The sequence below is a fragment of the Chroicocephalus ridibundus genome, chromosome 3 (assembly GCF_963924245.1).
Source record: "Chroicocephalus ridibundus chromosome 3, bChrRid1.1, whole genome shotgun sequence".
NCBI classification, from domain to species: domain Eukaryota; kingdom Metazoa; phylum Chordata; class Aves; order Charadriiformes; family Laridae; genus Chroicocephalus; species Chroicocephalus ridibundus.
The window spans coordinates 108,661,675-108,684,112 of NC_086286.1; the positions used below are offsets into that span (position 1 = coordinate 108,661,675).

The 22,438-nt window shown below is 39.3% G+C and overlaps 1 protein-coding gene across 20 annotated transcripts in view; it reads right to left on the reverse strand.

Moving 5' to 3' along the window:
- Nucleotides 1-969: 969 nt before the first annotated feature.
- The window catches only part of MYT1L (myelin transcription factor 1 like), a 319,330-nt gene continuing 297,861 nt past the window's right edge, over nt 970-22,438 (reverse strand). For 14 of the 20 annotated variants that reach the window (XM_063330399.1, XM_063330401.1, XM_063330402.1 and 11 more), the window contains 4 exons: nt 11,374-11,465; nt 9,476-9,585; nt 4,077-4,220; nt 970-3,753 (listed from right to left, as the gene is read on the reverse strand). In XM_063330399.1, the coding sequence (XP_063186469.1) occupies nt 3,613-3,753; nt 4,077-4,220; nt 9,476-9,585; nt 11,374-11,465 (487 nt within the window). In that variant the 3' untranslated portion in view covers nt 970-3,612. The remainder of the gene's footprint in view (nt 3,754-4,076; nt 4,221-9,475; nt 9,586-11,373; nt 11,466-22,438) is intronic. The other 6 variants (XM_063330413.1, XM_063330418.1, XM_063330405.1 and 3 more) reach the window with 1 other exon arrangement.

Genomic DNA, 22,438 nt, shown 5'->3' on the forward strand with positions numbered 1-22,438 from the left:
TTCTATTTTGCATTCTGTTGTGCAAACTGTCCTGGACCCTCTGTATCTTCCGCGTTCCCCCAGCAGTCGGCCAGCCTTTGCTAGGGGCAGAGAGACAGTCTAGAATTTGTATGGCTGCTCCTGTCTTGGTCATTTAGGATGATGTCTACGGAATGCAATTAAGAGGAATGGCACGCAGGGATAATGTACAGAATTAATTATGGATACCACTGCATAATGCTGGACATAATATATGCTCAATACAGGAACCCAAGCATACGATAAAGTCATAATTACGCTTATAAATCAATTAATTGCCAATTCCCTGTGTAATTACTTTTGTTTGTTTTCCGGGAAGATGTTTTTAATTAGCTGGTTTAACAGTGATAATGAAATCTAATCCAGTTATTAACTCATTGCAGGGGTAACACGGGTTACGTCGTGGTGCAGATCAGGGTTACCATTGCGTGTGACAGCGTGTACTGATGGTCGCTGTTCCTGTCACAGGCACTGATGGCCAGAAGTGTTAATGGACTGTTGTCGTTCGCCTCTTCAGCTGACTGGTTCTAAAAGCACCTCGAGGCCTCAGTGCAGGCGAGAATAAAGGGCAAAGGTTTCCAACTGAGGTTCATTTTCAGTTGGCTTATTCCTCATTTTTGAGTCTAGGACCCTGATTACCAATGTGTTTCATTTAAAATATATTGCACCCAATACTTCAGTTGCACTATTCAGGCCAAGGAAACACTATTATATTTCTTCCTAGGAAGTTCTGAAATGTTGAAACAAACTTCTCAGGCTTACGCACTTTTGTAGAGGGGGAAGCACACCATTTGAAGAGGCAGCCGTACGTCCTGCAGAGAGAATTCAAGGAATCGACGGCCAACGCTTATTAAAAAAGGTGTCTGAGGGTTTCTTTGTGGTAATGCCGTGTATGAAATAAAGGGAAAATGTTGAAAGTGATCATAGAACCACTGTGCTACAAATGTGGCAACACATTTTTTTATTTATTTAGAGTAAGATGTGTTAACATCCAGCATGACAAAATTTGTACAAAGTTCACAATTTAAAAATGAAGTATCACAGCAACTTGTGATTCCACACATTTATAGCAAAATTAAAATGTCAACAAATCCATGCCGTGTAGTACAAAAATAAATCAAACTTCAGTTCCACAGAGAGCACAATAAATAGTTTATACAAAATTCTGTCTTAATAAATGATTACTTAAATTAACTTAGAAATGAATATGAACAATAAGTTATAATAAATAAACTCTGATGACTCACAATAATTTCATATGAAAGGTCAGCATTCTAATATGTGACACTTTTGTGATCCCTATATAATAGTCACAGATAACTTTTGATTTGATATTATGTACCAACATTAGATGAGCAGCAGATTTGTGCTTAAAATCCCTTTCCATTGTACATAGGTGATAACAATAAGAATCCAAAACTGATACTATCTATTACTCTACGGAAAGCATTACTATATTGGCAAAGAAGCTGCAGACACAATGCAGTGGAAAAATGCATATGCCATTATGAACAATGAAAGCCCTAAAAGGAGGCTAGGGCAAAAGTACAATATATATGGCAGAAGGTGAACAACAAGCACCTTGCTTCAGCTCTCAAAAAGGCAATTCTGAGCATGGCAGCTACAACTAATAGCACAACAAAAAAAGGGCACTGTACAGATAAGATACCGCAGAGCCCCAAAGTAATTACATAATCTTTTCCCAGCTAGTTATTAAAGTCCTCGTGGAAAACTGTAAGCTTTTGTACAGTGAATAGTATAAAGTGCCGCTGGGATATACATATATTTATACATATATATATATACCGAGGTTGAGTATTGTATCAGAATATTTGTTGTGAGATCCCTGTAGTCTCCCTTAGCAATATTACTGGATTGGCCGTAATGGCTTCCACTATAATTTGTTCAGGTTTAGTGTCACAAGGCTAATGACACAAGAAATTGCACACCTCCGTATGGATATATAGGGCAAGGTAAGTGCAAATAGTCAACTGGCACATTGTGGGGACAATGACCCTGTAAGTCCTGTTCTGCTAAAAATATTTTATTTTTTACAAAACCCATCTTTTTCATAACAAAATTTTAAAGTACTTCTGTACTTTCTGCATAACATCAAGACATGGAAGGAAAAGATATGCTATCAAATTTAAATAAATTCAACATCTGTAAAACACAACACATCACCAAATTTACTACTTAAAAAAGAAAAATGTAGTAATAAAAAGTGGTCTTATGCATACATATAGTGCAGTCATTTTGAAGAAAACAATCAAATCTTGAAGGTACAAATAAGTTTTATCTTAAAATGATCCAGTTTAAAGCAAAAAAAGTGCTGAAGTATATTTAGTTACATTAAAAATTTGATTGCATTCATTTTTGCAATAGGTAAGAGTAGAACAAATACAAAGCATGTGTGAATGCTGCAGTAATGATTGTTCTCCAACAAAAAGCAAAACATAAATGCTAAAATGTTAAAAATGGGATCAAATGCTTGGCAAAGCAAGAGAAAAAATCTTTACTGAGCTGCATTCCTACTACAGGCAGCAACGAATGCAGTTCAGTAACTAATAGACACAGATCATTTGTGTTTATCCCAAAATTAAAGATGTGAAAAGGCAATATTAATTTTAAAATATTGTCCTCCATCTTGAATTGAAAACACAGAATTTCTGAAAGATGAACTACATTGCTATAACAGATAGTTCAGAGGGGCACTAGCAGTCCAGTAGAGATAAGAGAATGTTGGCTCCAAAGTTTATTTGAAAACAAAAGCTGAAATCTTCTCGTTGTCCACCTCTGATATAGTTCTTTTCATAATGGAAGTTCCCATATTCATACCATGTAATGCTTAGAAGTTAATTAAAAAGTGCTGTTTAAGCTGCTTTGAATCTTCTGTCAAGTTTCCATGGCTTGATGTTGTCTTACAATAAATTACCCATTTTGTATCTTACATCTAATCCATGCCATTTTCTTGGAATTCAAAAAACCTCATTTTATTGCCCCCACCACACACCATCCTCCAAAAACAAAAGTCACATAATATTTTCAAGCATTGTTCAAAAATAAAGCATTTTTGCAACCAATTCTTGCTATGAAACAATATGCACACAAAATGTATTTCTTAAATCCCATAAAATCCTCCAACATGAGGCAAAATGATAGTGTTTAAAAAGTGGCTGCAGACCGCAACATTGTCATTCAAAGCTGTTTTTTTTTTTTGTCCATTTCAGTTCAAAATACTAAAACATTTAATCACTAAAGCATTAAAAAGAATTTACACTCTATTTATTTTGATCAGCTTACCTCTTCAGAAATATATATACCCCAAAAATGTGCATACATTAGCAGCTATAAACATTACATGGCATATCACACTATGTCAGCTTATATGAAAACGTACAAAATGTGAATGTATTCAAAAAACTATTCTGCAGTTACTATCTTTAAAGCAAGACATAAAATCATTATGAAGTCTTGTAAGCATAACACTGTTTCAAACAGAAATAAATATATAACACTTTCTGGTAAATTACAGCAGCAAAAAACAAGAGGCATCCTTTTTTTAAGCAAGACTTTCACCACTATAGCAGCTGTTCAGACCTGAATTCCTCTCACAGCCTGCTTTATATTTTCCAGTAGGGCTTTATTTTCTGGACTCTGATAACGATCTTGATTTGTATACATGTCCGTCAAAGTGGTCACGTAAGCATCAAAATTTTGTTCATTGATTGGTTCCTACGAGATATTAAATAGTAGTTCATATACAACTTTTATTTTCTTAATCGTATATTCATTTAAGCATAACATATTATCAAGGCATATCGCCACCATTTTTTATAATATTTAAAATGCCTATTTAGTTCTTACTTAATTTTACAGGATACACTGGAACAGGCCCTCCATGTCTTTGTTAGCAGTTAAATGTATCTTTATGGTTTCAGTGTTGTTACCACAAATATCCAACTGGTTGATGAAACATAAACATAAAAAAAGACATCTATTGTATGAAGTGAACTGAAGATCGCCAAATTCCTTAACTTGTGCTCTCAATCACTTACCATATGTGGCAGCTGGATATTAGCTAGACTATGAATTAAAGACTGGCTTAAATTGGCCAATTCATGAAGAAGAGACTCGTTTTGCTGTTCAATTACTTTGTTCTCCTCTTCTATCGTCTTCAGGTTGCTCTCCATTGTGGTAATCTAAAATGGACAAATTTGTGTACAATGTAATATAAGGCAAGCTGTTAGAAAGCATGCGCTCCCTGAAGGGAGAGATAACAGAAATACCGGGGAAAGGAGAAAAAGGTCTATTCATGCACGCTTAAAAAGGTTTTGCTTGAGTCTGCAATTCTTATCATCGTTACGGGTTTCTTATTCCTACTGCACGTTGTATGACTTTAACAGCTTGTCTTTTTAATACTGGTAATAATGAATGAACTCGGATTTGATTCCACTGCTTTAGAGCTTTTCTTCTCGAGTTGAAAGGCATTAAGAAGGACCTTAGTTCTGCAAGTTCACCCATGTGGGTGAACACTCCTAGGAGCCTACCAGAGGGACATTCTGCAGTAAGTCAGGCATTTCTTATATTTTCTCTTATATATATATAGTTAGTTAGTTAAGCACGCACAGCTCCTTGGTGCCAGTGTTTAGCTCTTTGTAAGTATAATTTGATTCTATGCAAATTCACAAGGCTGCTTTTGAAAGCTGAACAATTGCATGTTATTGTGATGTATGTACAAATTCGGACAGTTTTCAAATACATACAATGACTTGCAAAACTGAAGGAACAGAAGAAAATTTGGAGATTGCCAGGAGAGTGGGACTCAGGCATGACTACGTGTACAGGTGAAGACAACTGAGAGTATGCTCTGCCTGTGTCCTCAGGTGACGGGACACAAGTTAGCTCTGACCTTGCACGGTGGCCTGCTTGAGCTAAAAAGCATTGCTGAGAGGCAGCTTACCCAGGCTCGTGCAGAGCACTGCGCTAACGAAGCTATAAGGATTTCAGATGAGCACTGGCTCATGTCCAGCTCGTCGAGAGCACACGCAGAGCTCACTCGTATCTGTCTACACTTTCCTCTGTAGACCTGTCCTTACTTTCCACATTGGATGACAACCGTTAACATCTATTACAAAGTGTACAGTGGGCTTTTGTGTGTGTGTAGGTTAAAATACGCATTGATGAGAGGGCGAGAAAAGATGCCAGAGAAGTGGAAAAAATGCCAAAGAACACAAGGTTTTGAATTCTCAAAATGAGCTTTATCCCTTTCTACATTGGCAAGGACAGTGAACTGTGGGAAGACTCCATACAATTTAAATGCTGATGGGAAGGTTGGAGATTTGTGAGGTAGTAGCAGGCAGAAGGGGAAAACGTTCTTAAGTGAATATTAACTTGATCATGGGTGAGCAAATTTTAGGCAATTGTTGGCACAACCAGATAGGTAGATGTCTCAAGTTTTATTTGGGACCTAAAGTTTCAATTTGCTTAATGAAATACAGCCCATTAATTGATAGAAGTAACTTTGACAAGTGATGTGGCTACATAAAACTACCTTTAAGTACCTCTTACTTTGACTACAGGTGTTTAAATAGCAGTTAGTCCAAGCTGTCAGTATTGCAGGGGCTTGGTTTTGTCACAATTAATTGATTCTGAGCTATTTCCGCAACACATTCCCCAGGCAAAGTACTTTCTTCAGCTTTGAAACTGGAAGCACACCCTCTGCTCTTGTTTTGGTTTCAGCTTGTTTATATCGGGGAGCAACGCCGTATGCAAATGCAAAGCACCTTTCAGAGGTGTTTGTTAGAGCCAGTCATGCTCCAATATTTACCTTAAAAACTTTTTTATATTGCAGACCACAGTGAAGAGCCTGATGTCAGTGAAGGCCAGTTCAGTATGGCACACTGCTGCTGCCTCGCACTAACTTTAGTAGGAGCTGCCACTTTATAGATTTTCTAGCTAGCTGAGCACTGCTACTTGAATAGATCTTTTTTCTTTTTTCACGTGAGCTGCTGGCTTTCTGCAAATACAGTGGCAGCTGATCAGCGTGTCTCACAATTTCATTTACTACTCATCTGTAAGTATCCTAACTGGCATACATAATTACTGTATTCACTTACTTAAAGGCTGAAATTTCCCTCCCCATATTTTACCCTGAAACTAATCAATGTTCACTTGTATATATTCTGAAAACAGGATAACCTGTTGCTTGTATGAGATGCGCAGTTATCTGCAGATTTTTCTTTCCCCCTCTCACCTTTATCTGTTTCTGCCCCTCTCATAATTTTGGACTTACAAGTTCAATTTGAACAAATCTACTAGAAGACCTTAGACTAAAAACACTTTCTTCAAAGTCTTAAGCAAAAAGGCAGCTGAGTAAAGGAGAGTCTTATGAATGCTCCAACTAAGAAAAAGGCTGCAGCATGACTTTTCACTTTATTAAATATAAAAGATTCTACATGGAAGGGAAGTTCCTGTTGTAGGAAAAAATTTCACTGGCACTTACAATCATACGGGATGCAAATGTGTATCGAACAAGACTGTTGCTACTTCTGGTGTTCACAGAACTTCCACTATTTTCCCATTGCATACTCCCCCCCTGTGAAGTCTTATTGGAATCTAAGTTGCACAATTATTTTCTAAAGGTTTATCAGCAAACATCTTGTTATGTTCAATATAATTTTACTGTTGCAAATAAAGGGGACTGTTGACTTTGATCCTCTTAATAGATTGAGAATGACTACGATGTAACTCTACGTGTTGGAAATGTAAAGTGCTTGTCTTCAGGAGGGTGTATGAATTCAAAACAGGCCACTGAATTTTTGTGAAGTTCGACTCAGCTGGGATTTTCTGCTAGGCATTGGTAGCTAGTTGGTAAGAACAGGTAAGTGTTAGACTAGACTGCTTAGAGACTGTGGAATCTCTCGTGTAGGAAGTAAAGAACAGGTTAGACAAGCATCTGTCAGGATTGGCTTAAGAAGAGCTGGGACGTAGGAAGGGAAGAAGACTGGTGGACAAAATAATGTTTCAAGGTCTCTTGTAGCTTTGTTTTCTAGAATCCCATTAATAATTTTAATGACAGTACGTGTCATTGGCAGTCATTCCACCCTTTTTGTAAATCTGCTGCACCAAGGCGTGAAAAGCATCCTTTCAGCTTCATGGCAAAATCATCACCTGAGGTTTTTTTACCAAGACTATGCAGTGGTCCCAGGTAGCGCCTAATCTGATTTCTGAGAATATGCAGTAGCACTAGTCTGAGAAATGAAAGCTGGAACTGAGACCACTGACGTATGGCTCCTGTACTCTTTTCAGAGCAAAACGTGATGTGAAATTCCTAGCTAAATCTTTGAAACTCAATACATGTTTTATGTCTGTGATAGTGTTATCATGGCTTTCTTTCTTTTATTCATCTGGCCAAAAATTAAATTAAAAATGCAGAAAATTATTGACAACTATGGTATTTACCTAATGTACACATAACAGCCAAACTGCTTCATGTTTTTTAAGATCTCAGCTAAATCAGTCTGTATGTGAATAGCACCTACAGCGTTCTATTAAGCAAAAGAAAACCCTGCTGGAGAGCAGCTCAGCTGAGAGAGACCTGGGAGTCCTGGTGGACAACAGGATGACCATGAGCCAGCAATGTGCCCTTGTGGCCAAGAAGGCCAATGGCATCCTGGGGTGCATCAAGAAGAGTGTGGCCAGCAGGTGGAGGGAGGTCATCCTCCCCCTCTACTCTGCCTTGGTGAGGCCGCACCTGGAGTACTGTGTCCAGTTCTGGGCTCCCCGGTTCAAGAGGGACAGGGAACTGCTGGAGAGGGTGCAGCAAAGGGCTACCAAGATGATTAGGGGACTGGAACACCTCTCTTATGAGGAAAGGCTGAGGGATTTGGGTCTCTTCAGTCTGGAAAAAAGACAACTGAGGGGGGACCTTATCAACACTTATAAATACTTAAAGGGTGGGTGTCAGGAGGATGGGGCCAGGCTCTTTTCAGTGGTGCCCGGTGACAGGACAAGAGGTAATGGGCACAAACTTGAGCATAGGAAGTTCCACCTAAACATGAGGAGGGACTTCTTTCCTTTGAGGGTGGCAGAGCACTGGCACAGGCTGCCCAGAGAGGTGGTGGAGTCTCTGTCTCTGGAGACATTCAGAACCCACCTGGACGCGTTCCTGTGCAACCTGCTCTAGGTGACCCTGCACTGGCAGGGGGGTTGGACTAGATGATCTCCAGAGGTCCTTTCCAATCCTATGATTCTACGATTCTATGATTCTACAAAGCAGATTGGAAGCTGCCAGATTCATAACTTAGGACCAAATTCCTCCTACATAAATGCACATAATTTTCCTGCCATTGATTACTCTTCTTGCTTTACAGTCTTGCAGATTTTGTCCTCATTACCCTACAGTTATATTGGGTCACATCAGAAAACTGTAAAACAGAAGTCAAATCCTGTCAAGGTTGAATAATGACATCAGAACCCTGAATACAGGCATAATATAGAAGTGAGGTTTCAATATCAATTTGGCTAAGGTTTAGCAGTCACAGAAAAACCAAGTTGAAGAGGCAGATCCTGCCTTCTATTTATGAGCATACAAGAGGAGGAGGAGGACAATGGACAGAGTGCTCTTCTCCACAAGCAGCAGACAAAGAAGTTTTAACGAGTGGTTTACTCTGTTTCCATCAAGATCAATTGGTTGATTATGACCATGGGACTAAAGGCTGATAAATGGTGGGAACTGTGGTAAATCTCACTGTTGGTGTCTGTGCTCAAATCACGTGAAGAAAAAAGCACCAGAAGCTAGGTTGGACACCGGAAAATTCTGCGGAAAGAATTAAATTAATTTCCTTCCTTTGCTTTTTCCAGCCAGCTTTAGGACTGCTGAATAATGATGTTTTAAATGATAGTCTAATGTCAGGTTTTCCTTTTCTTTCCCCAACAGATTTATGTGGAATCTAAAAAGAATTAAGCTGGATCTATGGAACCACTCCTGCTGCCAAGAGCTGCACTTAGTGTACTGCATGAAGAAGAGAAGTGTAGTGTAACAGGCATTCACTTACCTATCTACGTTTTCTCTGTAAGGCAGACCTGGCAAAAGCCATGTTGCTTATCTGGACTCCTTCACCTTGTAACTTATGTTAACAACCATGATGTCACACAATATTTTAACTGCTGTTAGAAAGGCATAGCCTTATCAAGGGGAAATACAAAGCTGACCATGACAGGTCATGCTTTTGCCATTATTTTAAAGAATGTATTTTGCTAAGCCTTTTTTTTTTTTCATGCTGGTAACTGATGTGGAAGTTGCATAATGGATATTGTTTTCTGATTTTATAAATGGTAAATCACAGATAGAAATCTTAATACATAAGAAACATAAAAGGGAACAATGTATTTCCTATAGTTCTTTTAATCAGTCATGTAGAAAAAAGCAGCTGAATTTAGGGCTTCATAAAACTGTTACCTGAGTTCTGAGTTTAATCATATCGGCTTCCATCTGGGAGTTGGATTCATTTAGTTCTTTGATTTCTTCATCTAACTGTTTAATTTCTTCATCATTTTCTATACCTGTGTGATATAAAAATAAAAGGGAAGTTAAAATAATTAAGCTTTAAATCAGACTTCAGTGAATTAATTATTTCCATATTTGAAAATAAATTATTTCAAGTAAAATTATTAAAGTAAAAAAGAAAAAGGAAGCGCATTCTTCAAACTTTTCTTTTGAAGTTAAAATAATGTATTTCCCACTAGTTTTCTTTTAAAAATTGCAGTAATTTTCCAGCAAGAGTGTTGAAAATGCCTAGAGGATCACTAAGACACACCTTTTTCTTGATATGTACAGATTTAACTTTGTATTATAAGAAATGCACCTGCAGCAACAAATTCTGCTCCACTGTCATATGTAACTTATTTGAAGGACTGTGTCTCCTTATAGATCTTTTGAAGGAAAAGAAAATATCTTAACATGCTAATCTCTTCATAGTACAGTGTTGTCAAAATCATTTGTAACTAAGGCAGAAGATTTTTTTTCCCAAAACAATGAATTTTTTTTCTTGTTGTACTGGGCTATATTGTGATTCTGCTGTTGCTTTTAATAATTTCATGGTTCAGAAGGGTGTTGTTAAATAACGATATATAGAACAATTTGCAAAACGGAAGTGAATTCTGAGTTTTTATTGGCATAAACATTTAGAGAACAGAATTTTAAATGTATCTGCATTTTTAAGGATTCAGACAGGAATAAACTGTAAAGATTTTACTTACTTATCCTTTTAATTACTATAACAAAGCATTAAATAGTCCTGGAAAGAGATAGACCTGTTTTCTTGCAAGCCAAAGTCTGAACTCCTAAAGGTCAAGAAAATGGTGTTCCCTCTCTCTTGTTCTTACTCTGGTGTGAATCCTGCATGCCTTTCCCCATGGTGTCTCACTGTAACAGGAAGGATGCCACGTGTCCCCCCAAGTACCCAAAATATCCCTATACCACTCCTTAAGGCATTATCCCTGGGGATGGCAGATTGAGTTTTTCAGGTCATAGAGAAAATTACATCCAGATCTTCTCCTTCCTGGTTACTCGCTATTGAACAAAGACAGCCAACACTTTCTCCAGCTGTGCTGGCCATGTGGCTTGAAACGCCTCCTGCACTGCGTTGAAATGCTTTGTGGCTCTCAAACACAGCCAACATCAACAGTTGAGAAGGCGTGCACTGTCACAGACTAAGTGACTACACAAAGTTTTCCAAGAAAACTCAGGACACAGGCACCTCCCAGACAAGCCTTTTGTGCATTACTTATTTCAACTGAAGTACCTACATTTTGCTTCTATTGCATTTCAACTATCAGGGTCCTATCCTGACTTTCATCCAAGGTACTTCCACCATCTTCCCCACAACTCAAGCTTCCCAGGAAGGGTTGCAGATTATTGGAGATGAAATGGCACAAGGCCATCTACATCTGCCAGAGGCTACAGAGCCACAGCTCCAAATGAATTCAAGGGAGCTCATGAGGACTTGACACTCTGGAAATCAAACCTTTTTCTCTTCCAAATCCTGCAACAATATAAGACCAACTGTCCACCTTTGATGAATGAGACACGAACCAGAAAATTATAACGGTATATTCTACTTTGAAATATTTTACTGTTTTAGATTTATGTAGACATAACTCATACCAGTCTGACCGCTCCACTGCTGGCTCAGATTTCCACAGCATAAAACCCAGTTTCGCTTCTACTGACAGTGAATTCACTATTTATACAAAGAAGATTTACCCATGTAGGGAAAAAAGCCAACACAGTAACGATAACTTTAGTTTACAAAGAAGTAATATTTTAAAATGTAACAATTAAAAATTTACCATTACTGGCTCGCTGCTTTATTGTTAGCATTTGTTCTCCAGACAGCTTTGCTTTCTTCATTGCTGACGTAGCTCTGGGGCATCCTGATAAACTGTGAATAGTAAGGAGCCTGTTAATTTTGATAGGTTATTGAAAATAAATCTGTAATCCAAACCTCTAATAAAAACAGTATCAAAGTTCATCTTCACTGCCTAGCACTGAAAGAGTGTGTTAGTCTGAAAAAAAAAAAGAACTTACCAGTAGCGATTTCATGCTTTTATTCTTTCTTCCAAATTCTTTTTGTACAGACAGCTAATATGAAACTCAGATATATCTTGTGTAACTATAAGCCTGGGAACAGCAGTCTGATGCAATGCTCTTATTAAAAGGTTTTATTTTAAACGCAGTTACTGTGTAAATAATCCCCTTTGAATTTACATGTCCCTGCTCTGGACTTCCTCCCTTTTTAATTCGTATATTCAAACACGGAACTGAATGCTGAGAAGGGGACATGAGCTACCTCTCACAGCCTAATGACTAACTCTTACAAACTATGCTTTTCTTCGTGAATATCACTTACCGAGCTGGCTAAATTGCCCTTTGCTAAATTGTTTCTTAAAAAGGCGGTAACTATGTGTTGGCTTTTTGTTGAAGCCCAAGAAGAGTAATTCCCATAAAAATGACCTTGCCTTGATGAGGGATATATATCTCTTATAATGTATATTTGTTACAATTACAGCCGTAGACTCAGTTACCTCTTGTCTCCCATATTGCCAAAATATTAAGCTTTTTAATTACATTGTACAAAACAGTTTGATAACAAATGCAGTCTTAGCAGGCTTTGTTGTAAAAATAAAAATAATGATCAGAGAGTGCTCACTATTTTATAAATAATTGTATACACCAAATGATCCCCCTTTTCAAAATCACATCTTTAATGTTGCAACATCCCAGGTAAGAGAAAATACATATTCAATCTAATTTAACCATGGATAACTATAGTCTTATTCTGAGCAAGCTTTAGCAGTGAAGGCAATTTGGAAACTTGCTAAACAATTCCTTATTGCTTCAACATTAAAGGTTTCACAGCCATTGAAACTGAGTAATGTCACGTACTTCTCACTGCATACAGTCACATTTGTATTTCCTCTTCAGATCCAAAGGAAGACTTTTTTTTTTACAATTTTTAATTGTGCAAATCAAATTCAAAGCTAATACTCAAATAATCTCTCTCTAATATGGAACAAGTTTCTGAGGAATATGTATCTTTGATTAATAGCATTTATTTAAGTAAAGACCCAACTTCCTACTAAATAAAGTCCTCTAATTTATATATAACGTTTAATTATTGAAAACATTTCTCTGAAAAGCCTGGGCTGCTATTATGAAGTGCAGTCATCCAAAAAAGGAAACTTCTTGCAGAAAAATGTCTAAAAAAAATTTCCTTTTCTCAGCAAAAGAATCAGTGTTCAATATTTTACACAGCTCTGTTAGTGAGAGGATATATAATAAAACGATACTAGTAGCATCAAGAAATAGCATGAGCTAGTAGCTTTCCACTGTAGCCTAGGTGGTAGGATGCCAGGTTATTTTTCCAAGCTCTGCTATGGACTCACTGTGTGACCGTAAACAACTGTCCTCTTGGAATTGTCAAAGGGAGCCTTGAGGAAGATTAAGGAGGAGAGGATTAGGCATTTTGGGAAAAAAATTGTTGCCACAGGGGAATGAATGAAAGATAACGGTATATGCAACGGTTCTGCATCATTTAACTGGCTTCATTTTTGTATCTTTTTGGTTGATTTAATGAGCTTCCTCATAGTTTGTCCTCACTCTTTTTCAGGAGTTAGCATCACTGAGCATTATAACAACTATGTTAGTTTACTCTCATCTTGGTCTGCAGACATTTCCTCTCTAAAAGGCTTGACTGATGACAACCTAGGGAACTCCTCAACATAAAATTATCCCTCAAACAGCCCATAAGTATGGCATTCAAACCCTAAACAGACCAACAAGAAACCTGGATGCTACAACTGTGCACCTGAAAGTGCAGAAGAATAATGACACCAAAAAAAAGTATGTTCACAAGTACTGGAAATCTACTGCGAGACTCAGTGTGCCTACATCCAAACTTTGGTGCCAAAGTCCCAATCTCATTCCCAGGCCATGGTTATGTACACTTAGTTTTCAGGACTGCCTGAATCTGTAGATATCTTCTCAGCTTATCTGAAAGGTTATCTCTCTACTAGTATATTCAGGGTGCTCCACATTGTGCTTTTGTCCTGAGGCCCCAGGTACAATGTCCCATATTTGCACTACTCTATACTACTACTACATGCTTGCCTACTCTACAAAATAGGGTGGCCACATTCTAACTGCCTAATAGCAACAGTCTCCAGCCCATGCTATCTCCGTTGGAAAGATATCTATTGCAAAGGTAAGCACTTATTTATCACTTATACCTCTGCTGCAGTTCAGGCATACTGGGACCAGATGTCCTCTGCCTAAACTGGAAACAGAAAGATCTGGGTCCTGCACTCTATTCTTGCTGCAGGAACTGTTGGAGAGTTGTTCTGCATGAATTATCTATCTTCTTCTGGAGGCACCCAAATGAGTCATGAGTTAGCGAGAAGAAAATCAAAGGGCTGCCTATTTTTGGGCCTACTAGTGAGGATGCAGAAGGCTTCGTATCCTGTAGCCAGATTAATTTTGTTCTTACCCACTGGTGATCTAATACAATACACACAGACAGAAGAGGGCTTCAACCAAAATGGCTTTCTTTCTGTGTAGCTGCACACCTGAATCACAAGCTTCCTCTTTTTGCTTTCCTGATCCTTACACTCGTGGCTTTAACATATGCATCATGTACCACTATGACTACCTCTAGCTCGTTACGTGTCTGTCCTTAGAAGAGGCAATGAATGAACTTTTCCTGTGGCTTTATGCAATTTAAGAGAGCATTCTAAACTCCCAGAGGGACCAAATTCAACACAGGGGAAGACCGTGCCATCAAGTTCCTCTGCAGGTCTTTACCGGCAAATCTGTCCCTCCATTAAACGTATATTGCATTGTAAGTGGATTAGCTCACTTTCCTGAGCCAGGCACTCCCAGTTTCAATGAACCAGATACTAAGTTAGTAACCTAAATGAGAAGATTGAGTTCTACTGCAGTTTATTTAACTTGGCTAAATTCTTCAGAAATGAGTAAGACAAAGATAGCAATATGCGCCCTCTTTGCCCAGCTCTGTTCTTAAGTTACCTAAAAATACTTTTAAATAATTAAAAAAGTAAATCAGGACTTTTAGGATAAACTTCTGCAAGGCAATTCTACCTTTTCCCTTCTATTTTCTTGGCTATGTTTACTTCTCCTGAAGGTAAATGCTCTTTCTCCAAGTTGAGAACAAGCAAAACATGGCAGGATATATGGTAAAGTAAGATGAAAAACAGAGCTAAGTCAGCATCAGACAAGAAGTGGGCTGTTGTACAAAGGCTGAACCTCACGGAGGTGTGAAGTTAACCAAAAAGCTTGAATTGAGATCCCAGGGAGACTGGGAGATTTCGAGATTTCTAGCGGGGGGTGGTGGTGGGGGTGGTAAAAAGAGACAGAAGACAAAAAAGAGTAAGTATGATTTTATTTGTCTCAAATATCTTGAGATTTTATTTGCCTTCCCGTGACTGGCAAACAAAAGAGTAGGACTGAAAGCTCTTTCAGTGCTGTAAGAGTTAAGCAAAATATGCTTTAAACATCTCAAAAATCAAAAAGACCAAGAAAAACGTGCTAGCTAGTTTTGTTAATGATAATACTTATCCTCACATCAAGTTTAAAGCTTTTACAGTTGATGCTTTTCATAGGTTTTCTGTTACAAGTCGAATTGGTGTGTAATCCTGCTTTGGTTTACTTTTTATATTTTAACAAACTTTACAGTGACTTTTACATGGAATTCTGCAGCTTATTCATTCCAGCAAAGGATGAGTGAAATTAATCACAGTTATCTCACTTGCTACTGCCATTATTCTCACACACATGAGAAATCATGCAAAACAAAATATAAACACAGTTGAGTATTCTTTCCATAATAAACAAGGAATAAGGCTTTCTAACAACACTGCTGGGGTGTACCGCTGTAATAAATACAGTACAAAAGTGCTGAGCCATCATTTATCTCTGTCAGATTGTGGAAGCGACAGGGCTTGAAGCTACAGTGTTTTGCTGGGGCTGTGAGAAGCACCAATGCCCAGCTCCTGGCCCCTTCTGAGCTCCTGATTCAGCAGGAGCTGTGAGCTGCTGCTGCCACAAAGACAAGGTACCAACAACCAGCTGAGCATCAGCACCTTGTCTCGCTGAGATGCAATGTGTCTTTGCTCTTGCTGAATTTCTACTGTTGGGATGAATCTCTAACTTGAGAAAGAGAAGTATGGTCTGGCACATCATCCCTGAAAGTCAACCTCTGCCATAATTTACAAAATACTATGAAAAATGAATTAAACTGTGAGATTAAAGTGATCTACGGTAAGATCCTGCAAACCTCCTGTAAGGCTTGTGCTAAAATTTGAGAAGGTCTCAATTTTTGCTGGTCGGCCAGAGACTTCTGATATCATAACACATTATTTATATTGGAAACGTGCTTTTGTTGGGCATGGATGCTAAATGGAGAGATGCATCGCTGGGACCTACCATGCAGCTTTGCTGTGCAGGGCATGGCACTGCCTACACAACAGACATTTCTGTACATTTTACCCCATAAGACTGACAGGTAGAAGGGGTGACTGGGTTTTATGCCATGCAAGTTCAAGCTGCGTTAATCAATCAGGCTTGTTTTTACAGGAAAACTTCATAAACGGAGGCAGGCGGAGCTGAAGTGCTAGTAGCTGTATAAACGCTACAAAATAAGGTCCATCCACATGTACAGCTACATTTTACCCTAACTGCCCTGAAGAGTAGTGACTAACGGTGTCCTGGTTTGAGTCATCTAGAAGGCATGCAGAAAGACTATATGCACAAATTAGGATAAAGAGTATATGGTGATTGCATCTGTTAGGGTTGAACACAACATGAAGAATGAATTTTCTTCCTTGCTTAGGACTGTGGTTACATTACTGCAACCTACGCCTTGCCATATAATCAGTGGATTTAGAAAATACAGTGAAATTGATCCCAAAATAAAGGGAAAATTAATGGGGGAAAAAGTTTGAAAGGCATATCTAGCTAGTGGTTAGTGCATATTTACCAAGAAATTTAGTTTAAAAACAAATAAATGTGGGCTAAAATCCTGAACCGCTTCAAGAATGTAATTGCACTGTCTTCAGGGATGCAAACAAGAGAGGCCCTCGGAGTGGGGGATCATTGATCAAGTGAAGCAATTGTCTGGGTGACTGATTTTAGTTATCTGGGTTCCAGCTGTGCTCTGTTAAATACATTTTTTGCCTCAGCAGACAGATCCTCTTGAAGTTGAAGGAATTGTACTTGGCTTGTCAAGTGAAGAAAACATTTTCCAAACAGAGAATCAGGGATGTGGGAAAGGAGGAGACAAAGGTCAAATAAAATGCAACTTTTATACCTGGTGCGTGAGGTGCTGAACTTTACAAAGAAAGGAAGAACAAGATGCAAAGAAACCGGAGCCTCAACCTGGAGTACCCCAAAAGCATCCCGAGGGCTAACTTTATAAACACTGTGAGATATTTATAGATTCATTACCACAGTGATTTTCAAAAAGTTAACAAAATGAAACACTTTTCCTATTTATTAAAGATAATAGTTGTCCGCTGACTAGAGAAATGTCACATTCAAGGGACCTCTTTCAACTAGAGATAGATCCAAAACAAGCCCTAGATGTGAAATCCCTTTGAAATTCAGGGAAATACAGATCACAGTGAAAATTACTGTTTTGTTTTGTTAATGGATGAAACCTTACTTTTATAACTAAGCTCCTGAACTATTTGGTAATGTTTGAAGTTCAAGTTAAGAGATCAAACTCAGTGATCAAAGTGGCCCTTTCCTTGGTTTAATATTAAATCCATGAACCACTCATTTTTTCTATCTTGAAGGGTATCAGCTTTAGCGATTTCCTTATTCCCATGAGTAAATTCTGCTACACACCTTAAAGGATGAAATACTCTATGCACAACTCCAGCAGAGATAAAAGGAACCCTCCCTAGCCCAGCACTCATTTTTATTTACATTTAAGGGTGATTGGCTTTTCCCCAGCTTCTCACTGAGCTGTGAAGTAAAGGCAGCCCAGGAGAAAGGTTTTGCGAACAAGCTAGTTTTGTTTGCATGGAGATTGCTGCAACTCACAGGAATCTCTCCTCCTCCCCACTGGCCACACAACCCCAACTGCCTTTGTGTGGTATTGGAAAAAAATGACTGTTCAGCTCAATTTCAGAATTCTTCACTCGAAAAGAATAATTCTGATCAATGTGACCCTTTTTAGGTCTTGTTCCCTGGCTGACATATATATTTTTTTTTTTCAGTCAATCAATCAGGAGGGAAATCTGAAAAGACTAAAAGCTTGATGTAACGTGAAAAGCGGCAGCTCCTAATCCAAGTTGCTTTCCAAAGCTGCTAAGGAAAGTAGCTGAGATTTTATTCTGTTTAAATAAATCTTTGCATTGGTTCCAGAACTAAGAAAAATTAAAACACTACCCAAATGGCCATAAAAGAAATATAGTCATTACAACTAAAACAAAATGTAACTTTTTCAAAATTATTTTAATGATATCTGATCATTGTTCCAGAAAGACTTTCAGGAAAGAATTAATTCCTTATTTTGGAGAGGGAGGGTTGAAGTAGCATTAAAATTTGGTCAGCCAAGCACCAAATGGACAACAATATAGAGTGAATGGCCATGAAACCCAGAAGACGACAGGGTAACAGGGTATTTATTTTTTATTTGGGGATTTAAAAGGTAAAATAGTGTTATAGCTTAATTATACCTATCCCTCATAAAAAAAGAATAAAACAAGCATCAGGTAAGAAAAATAAAAATACAAATTACGCAGGACTGTAAACATGGCCAAGCTGAGAGAAAAGGCTCTGAGAGCAGACTCAACTGGAAAGGAATCCCCCTGGGGCATAAATATACACCAGAAAAAGCATTAATGAATCTTGAAATGCTGGAACTGTAAGAGCACTGCCAAAGTTGCCCTTCAGCTGGGCACAGTAGTCCTGTGGCAAATTTACATCATATTTTGTTAATTAAAGTTCCTTAGTCAGCAAAGAGCCTCTGTGGGTGGCCTTCTCACATGTGCTAATGAGCTTGGACCTGTATCATCCCTGAGCAGGGAAGAAGGTTTGGCTCTTGCCCAATGATGCAACAACTGTTGAAAAATCTCATTTGTTCTTTGGTGAGGGAGGCAGCACTGCAGCACATTACACGATTTACAGGTGGCCCCAGCACTAAGGTATGGGGAAGGAGTGGGCACTTAATGGGCCACCAGTGAGTGTCCCAGGAGCTGGGGGCTGGCTACTGCAAAGTTTATTAGCCTTTTATTAGTGGACTCACTGGTCATTTGTGTCTCTTTAGCTACATACCTCTGCTTAGCGCTCTTAGGTAGCTCAAAATTCCAAGTGATGTATTTAGTGACCAAGCCCAGCTCACTTAGGCACTTAAAACGAAGCACAGTTTCTCTAGGCACTTGTATAGACAGCAGAGAGAAAAAGGTACTTCAAGAGGAAAATTTGTCCCTCCTGAAATTTAAAAAGCCATCCAGTCACCTCTGCTTTTTTTATGGGCTATGTCTGGAATGAGGATAAACAGGCTTATAACCAGAGAGCTTCTGCTAAGTGCCTGAAATCAAGGAGATGTCACATCGCAAGCACCTGTACAAATTACCATCTGCTGTCATTTGTCAGGTCTGCTCAGCAAAATGATTTTTCTTGTTTATATTGTGCAGTCTGCTTTTTCTAATATGAATTTCATATTATTTTCTCCTTGACTTTCCCAAGGTAAGTAAACCTCTTAAGTCCTTTTAGATTAGCTCTCCGTTAGGAGCCTTCCAGTTTAATAGACTGTACATCTGATTAAAATGCTATTCCATTCCTCTTCCAGCCCATAATGAAAAGAGCTAGCAGAACCACCCACAGCCAAAGGGCCTAACCCTTTCAACAACCTGGCTCTGCACTTAGTCATTTCTGACTTGTGCCAAATTTTAACTGATCTGACTGAAATCTTCCATAGTAGGTGTCTGGCCAGGCTCAGTTTTTTTTCCAAACATCATAGGAAAAACTATTCTATTTTTTAGAATATATTTGTATAGCGTTGTTTTGTCTATATACCTTGTTTTGTCCATACTGAGGGGGGAAAAAATGCCCCAATAATTCAGTGAATATCTCTAATTGTCCGTGAATTGGAGTAAGACTTGACATTTCACAGGGTATTGCTCTGAGTTTAGAGTTGCATTCTGCTGTCCTCATGAAAACAAATGTAGATTTGGCGGAGCTATAAGCCTGTGACAGACTGTCACTTGGACATGCTCAGTAGATGTGAGTTAGTGTTTGGCTGCCGGACCCTCCATGTACTTTGTGTGTTTGACAACAGGGAGGGCCTCCTCTGCCATCAGCCCGGTCCAGGGCTGCAGGGCCCGCAGCAGAAGGCTGCTTGCTGGAAGCCACACCGGTGAGACCGCCTGTCCTGTTCCGCCTGCGCTCAGAAGACGCTACTTGAGGGCCAGGTACCACAGATGCTGAGGACTGAAGTGCAGAAGTACGAAGAAAGACGGATCAGGACCATGGGGACAGAGAGGGGAAGAGGGGCAGCACAGATGCAGCAGGAGAGGAGGGGGATGGGAAGAGGAAGGTATTGAAAAGCGATGTAGAAAGACCCTTTTCCCTCCAGCAACACAGAATTCCCAAGTAAAAAAATCCTTTGTATTGCAGGATCCACCTCACGGATTTTAATGTAATATTTTTCTTCTTTATGTATATTGCCATGTTTCTCTCCTTGCCTTGGAAATGTCAGCACATTTGCCTGTCTGTCATCTCTCAGTAACGTCACCACGATGACGCTTAGCATTGTCGGTTGGAATTACTGTTAAGTGCAGTGAGTTTGGCTAGTTCTTCTATGCTCTTAATATTGCACGACTTCCTCCTGCTGAATTGCTTGTAGGAAAAAAATAAGATGTGGGAAAGAGCAAAATAACTCAATGGCGGGGGAGATGATGGGCAGATTAAAAACAAACCAACACCCTAAACAACTTTAAAAAACCTACCAGGGAAAAAGTGAAACAATGAGAATTAAGAGTGAATTATTTTTTTATATAATTTTTACTCAAATCTGTCACTCTGTCAACTTACTGTAGCAACACATAAAACAAGGGTCAAGAGTTGATTTGACAAGAGACCTGGCTAGAAATACATGCCCTCAAATAATTTAATGAATTGCATGTTAAAAGCTTCTTAAAAATCTGCAGTTTGACAGTATTTATGTTTCATAAATAGATAAATGGAAGAAGAAAAAATTCCTCTCTGTACAGTTTTTACCATTTTCAAAGTTATCTATCTTTAACATAGCACAGGAACACCTTTCAAAAGTGTTTTTTAACTTTTTTTTCCCTACAGATATAATTGCTGGACACAAATTCCTCACAAACATGGTATTTCAGAAGTTTAGAGCATCCCGAGAGTTCATCTGTCGTTTGGATTCTTTGTGTTTTCAAGGATGCTCACAACTGGCGTAACTGTGAGCTGCTGAGTCTGCTCAAAACCAAGAGAGAAACATACCAGAGATGGAAAAGCAGACAAATACCCCTTGAGAACTCCAAGGGCATTGCCAGGGAATGCAGAGATGCAGTTAGAAAAGCAAAAGCTCAGCTTGAATTGAAACTGGCCAGAGATGTCAAAAACTACAAGAAAGGGTTCTTCAGGTATGTAAACAACAAGCAGAAACAGACGGAAAATATCGGCTTGCTGGTAAAGGGGAGAGGTGAATTGCCACCAACAACGCTGAAACGGCAGAGGTTCTCAATACTTTCTTCACCAGCACTTTTCTCTACCAGCACCATTGGGCCCCAGGACTTGGGAACAAAAATACAGGTTGATGCAAACACAGACCCACCGCCAGTGAAGGAAGAGTTGGTATGCGAACTATTACAGGAGCTTGACCCCTACAAACAGATGAGCCCTGACACTATCCACCCAAGGGTGTTAAAAGAACTGTCTGACGTCATGGTGAGGCCACTCTCCATAATATTTGAGAAGTCATGGAAATTGGGGAATGCCCCAGAAGACTGGAAGAAGGCTAATGTCACCCTCATCTACAAGAAGGGCTTAAAGGAGGATCCAGGAAACGATAGGCCCATCAGTTTTACTTCAGTCAGAAGTTAACTCAGAACGTTATGGAACGAATCCTCCCAGAGGCCATCACAAGTCAAATGAAGCATGTGATAGGGCAAAGCCAGCACAGATTCACCAAGGGCAAATCATGATTGCCTTCTATGACGAAGTAACCTGCTTGGTTGATGTGGGGCGAGCGGTGGACATTTTCTACATGGCTTTCTCCAAGGCTTTCAGTATGGTTCCCCACAGCCTCCTCCTAGAGAAACTGGTGTGTTATGGTCTAGACAAGCGGTCTGTGCGGTGGGTGGGGAACTGGCTGACAGCCTGCACCCAGAGGGTGGTGGTCAACAGCTCCTTTTCAAACTGGCAACTGTTACAAGTGGGGTCCCCCACGATCGGTACCGGGCCCAACGCTGTTTAATATCTTCATAAGGGATCCGGATGATGGGATCAAGTCTATCCAAATGAAGTTTGCTAATGACACCAAACTGAGTGGGGAAGCAGACGCTTCAGAAGGGAGAGCCACCCTGCAGGAAGACCTGGAAAGGCTGGAAGAGTGGGATAACAAGAGCCTTATGATGTTCAACAAGGACAAGTGTAAGGCCTTGCAGCTGGGAAAAGATAATCCAGGAGTGCAGCACAGACTGGGATCTGCCCGGCTGTCGAGAAGCTCTGTGGAAAGGGACCTGGAGGTCCTGGTGGACAAGCTCAATATGAGCGAACAGTGTGCTGTGGCAAAGCAAGCCAACAAGCTGCTGGGTTGCATCAACAAGGGCATCACCAGCAGAGATAAAGAAGGCATCACCCCACTCTACT